Below are 3,891 nucleotides of genomic sequence, written 5' to 3' on the forward strand. Positions count from 1 at the left end.
TAGTGTCAGTTTTTCTCTGTTTGAGTTTTCATTTGGTGGCTCCAAGGTTGTAATAATAAAAATAAATGTCATTTAACATTTTCTTGGGGCTGGGGAGATGGCTCAGTGGAATAAGTGCTTCCCTGGCAAGTGCAAGGGCCTGAGTCTAATCCCCAGTTCCGCAAAAACAAAAACAAAAAACGTTTTCTTGTTGCCCAGCTTGGTGGTACACACCTTTAACCTCAGCTCTGGAGAGACTGAAGCAGGAAGATCATTGTGCATTTGAGGCCAGCCTAGACTGCATAAGTGAATTCAGAGCCACTCTGCACTATGTAGTGAAACCCTGTCTCAAAACAAAAACGAAATTTTTTTGTGTGTGTGTTTGTCTTTGTGGGTAATACTGGCCATGTGTAAGGGTCTTAGAGATCAGAACAAGCTAACATTCTGCCCAGGATATTCTGAAATTATGAATTATGAATTAATATTTATTCAAGATACTAGCCTCGGTATGTGCATATATTTTTATTTTTATTATTATTATTATTATTATATTTATTTATTTGGCGAAACCGGGGATTGAACTCAGGCCCTTGCTCTTGCCAGGGAAATTATTATTAATTTATTTATTTTTGTTTAATTTCAGGACCACTAAGTCATCTAACTGGAATAATAATCAGACTGATTATTCTGCTCTCAGTGATTCCCAGTTCCTCTTTGGATCTCAGTTTTGTCCGGAAAATTCAGAGACCCTGTCAGCACCCTTAGACTTAGGCGCTCACTTGAGACGTCCAAAACAATCGCAACAGAATTCTCTGGATGTGAGTCAGATTTCTAGAATTTCTCTACACATATTTCATGGTCATTATGGAAAGAAGCTGTGAAAATTATTCTGTTGGAGCATTTACTTATTTTTTTGGTCTTCTTTTTTTGTCTTTTATTTTTATTTTATATTTTTCATTTTATGTATTTGGTACAGGGTCTCACTACACAACTTGGACTCCTAGTGATGCTCCAGTTTTCAGCCTACCCGGTGCTGGGGTTTCAGGCCAGGGAAATTATTATTAATTTATGTGCTACCACGCCTGGTCTTGGTGGGCTCAGTGTGCCCCAGGGGCGGGGCGGGTGGGGGATGAGGACTGGGGTTACCTAAGCACCTTGCCAAAGCAGGTGCTTAGTCCTCTGAGCTATCTTGGCTGATTTTTTTTTTTTTTTTTTTTTTTTTTTGCAGTACTGGGGATTGAATTCAGGACCTTGCCAGAATCTAGAATAGTAATGTACCCTGTCCCCAAGGCATGCTGAGACAGTGATTGAGACTGGCGTGGTGGTGCACACCTGTAATTCCAGGAAGCTAAAAACAAGAAAATCATTATGGAGTCGAATCTACATAGTAAGACCCTGTACACCCTGTCCTAAATACAGAAAAAAAAATTATAAAATAGAGATAAATTTAGAAAAAAATTATTCTGTTTGTGGCCAGCTTAGCCCACCCTGGAGGCAGGGCTAGCTCTACATGTGGTGCTAGGGATCAAACTATGGTTTTGCCTAAGCTTACCTAAGCAGGTGCTTTAGACCACTGAGCTATCTCGCTGGCCCCCTTATTTTATTCTTTTGCTTGCTTTGAGCTCACTGTGTATCCCAGGCTGGTCTCAAACTTGCAACTGTACTCCTATCTCAGCCTCCCCAGTGCTGGGATTTTAGACATGCACCACCACACCCAGTTTAACAACAAGTTTTTGATTTACTGGCATCAAAAACCCAGCAGTTTAGGGTCAGCCACATAGCTCAGCTGACTAAAGTACCTCCTTGGGCAGGCCAGTGTGCTGTGCTGGCCCTGCCCCCAGGGCATGCTGAGCTGACTGAGACTGGGTGTGATGGTGTGGGCCTGTAATCCCAGCACTTGGGAGGCTGAAAACAGGAAGATCACTAGGTGTCCTATGAAGCCAGAGCTGTGTAGTGTAACCCTGTAGACCCTAAACTAAAAAATCAAACAAAAAATACCCAGCAGTTTTCCAGATGTGGTAGTATACTCCTGAATCCCAACTCAGGAGGCTCAGGCAGGTTAAAAGCTGGCATGAACTACATTAGCAGATACTTGTCTCAAAATATAACACAAACATCAGTTTGAAGGGCTGGGGAGATAGCTCAGCCGTCTAAGCACCTGCCTGGCAAGCACAAGGACCTGGAATTGGGTCCAAGCTGCATAGCAAGACCCTGTACCAAATAAATAAATAAAATAAAAGATAAAAAACACCCTGCAATTTGAGTTGAACCTGTAATTATAAAGATTTTAATACACTATCCTAAAAATAGCAATTTCTGTTATTACCTTTAAATTTATGCAACTGGGCCAGGGAGATAGCTCAGTGGCATAAGCACCTGCCTGGCAAGCACAAAGTCCTGAGTTCAATCCCCAGTACAAAATTCATTCATTCATTCATTCAGTTGATTTCCAGCCATTTTATTTTATTTTATTTTATTTTATTTTATTTTATTTTATTTTATTTTATTTGTATTTAGGACAGGGTCTACAGAATTTCTACTACACAGATCGGACCCGTAGTGATTCTCCTGTTGTCAGCCTCCCAAGTGCTGGGATGGGATTACAGTTGCACGCCACCACCCCTAGTCTTGATGCATGGCACACCAGGGTTTGAACCCTGGCCACTGTGCTCTGCCTAAGTAGGTGCTTTAGTCCACTGAGCTATCAGGCCAGCCCCTCTGGCCATTTTAGCTAACTGTGTGTATGTGATGTGGGGATTGAATCCAGAGCCTCACACATTGAGCTACATGCCCAGCTTTGCTGCTTTTCTCTGCTCTCCTCCCCTCCCCTTCCCTCCCCTTCCTTCCCTTCACCTCTCCTTTCCTCTCCTCCCCCTTCCCCCTCCCCTTCCCTCCCCTTCCTTCCCTTCACCTCTCCTTTCCTCTCCTCCCCCTTCCCCCTCCCCTTCCCTCCCCTTCCTTCCCTTCACCTCTCCTTTCCTCTCCTCCCCTCCTTCCCCCTCCCCTTCCCTTTCCTTCCTTTGTTTCCCCTCCTCCTCTCTTCTCTTTTGTTCCTCCTCCCCTCCAGTGATTCTTCATTGTACAGAAAATAATGAATTCTATGATATGTTTATATGTAAAATGATGTGTTGATTTTTGGAGTTTTTTTTCATTTAACAGAGTGAGCCTAGTATCTTCACAAAGTATCAGACAAAACCATACCTATTTGGAGGAGAGACGAAGGATGAAGGGTTATTTTCCCTTCCTTTGCCAGTTGGAAAATCAAAATGCCTCTTGAAACAGTTTGAGGAAAAAAACCAAAGAGCAAAAGACAAATGTGACAGGTATGGAAAGTTTTCAAATGGATAAGCAAATCTATGTTGCCTGAGGAAACAAAATGGAATGTCATTAATCAAATGATTCAGCACTCTTAGGGGCTGAGGCAGGAGGATCACAAGGTCCAGGACAGCCTGGGTAACTTAGTAATTTAGGGCACCCACACCCATACTCCTAGCACTTGGGGAGCCTGATGCAAGAGGACTGCAGTTTCAAGTCCAACTTGGGCAATTTATTCACTTTGTGAGACTGTTTCAAAATAAAAAGGACTAGGAATGAAGTTCCATATGAAGACCTGGATTCAATCACCAGTCTGCAGAAAACAAACAAACATAAAAGATAAATTAATAAGGGTCACGATGTAGGTCCTGGTTTCAGTCCACAGTACCTGTTTATTTATTTTTTTTTTTATTAATTTTCTTGAGAAAGAAATAGCAATGAGACAGTTTCAAAACAGGTTAGTAGGGCTGGTGAGATGGCTCAGTGGTCTAAAGCACCTACTTGAAACAAGCTTAGCAAAGCACAGGGACCACGGTTCAGTCCTCCAGCACCACATGCCAGCCAGCCCCGCCCCCAGGTGGGCTGAGCTGGCCATAC

General features: G+C 42.8%; 1 protein-coding gene across 1 annotated transcript in view; it reads left to right on the plus strand.

Moving 5' to 3' along the window:
• Window positions 1–3,891, plus strand: part of Ccdc36 (coiled-coil domain containing 36) — a 41,031-nt gene that overhangs the window by 7,216 nt on the left and 29,924 nt on the right. Inside the window, exons 2-3 of the mRNA XM_004625089.2 lie at window positions 623–797; window positions 3,139–3,302. Coding sequence (XP_004625146.1) covers window positions 623–797; window positions 3,139–3,302 — 339 coding nt within the window. The remainder of the gene's footprint in view (window positions 1–622; window positions 798–3,138; window positions 3,303–3,891) is intronic.

This window comes from Octodon degus, unplaced genomic scaffold (genome assembly GCF_000260255.1).
Source record: "Octodon degus isolate 3935 unplaced genomic scaffold, OctDeg1.0 scaffold00008, whole genome shotgun sequence".
NCBI lineage: Eukaryota > Metazoa > Chordata > Mammalia > Rodentia > Octodontidae > Octodon > Octodon degus.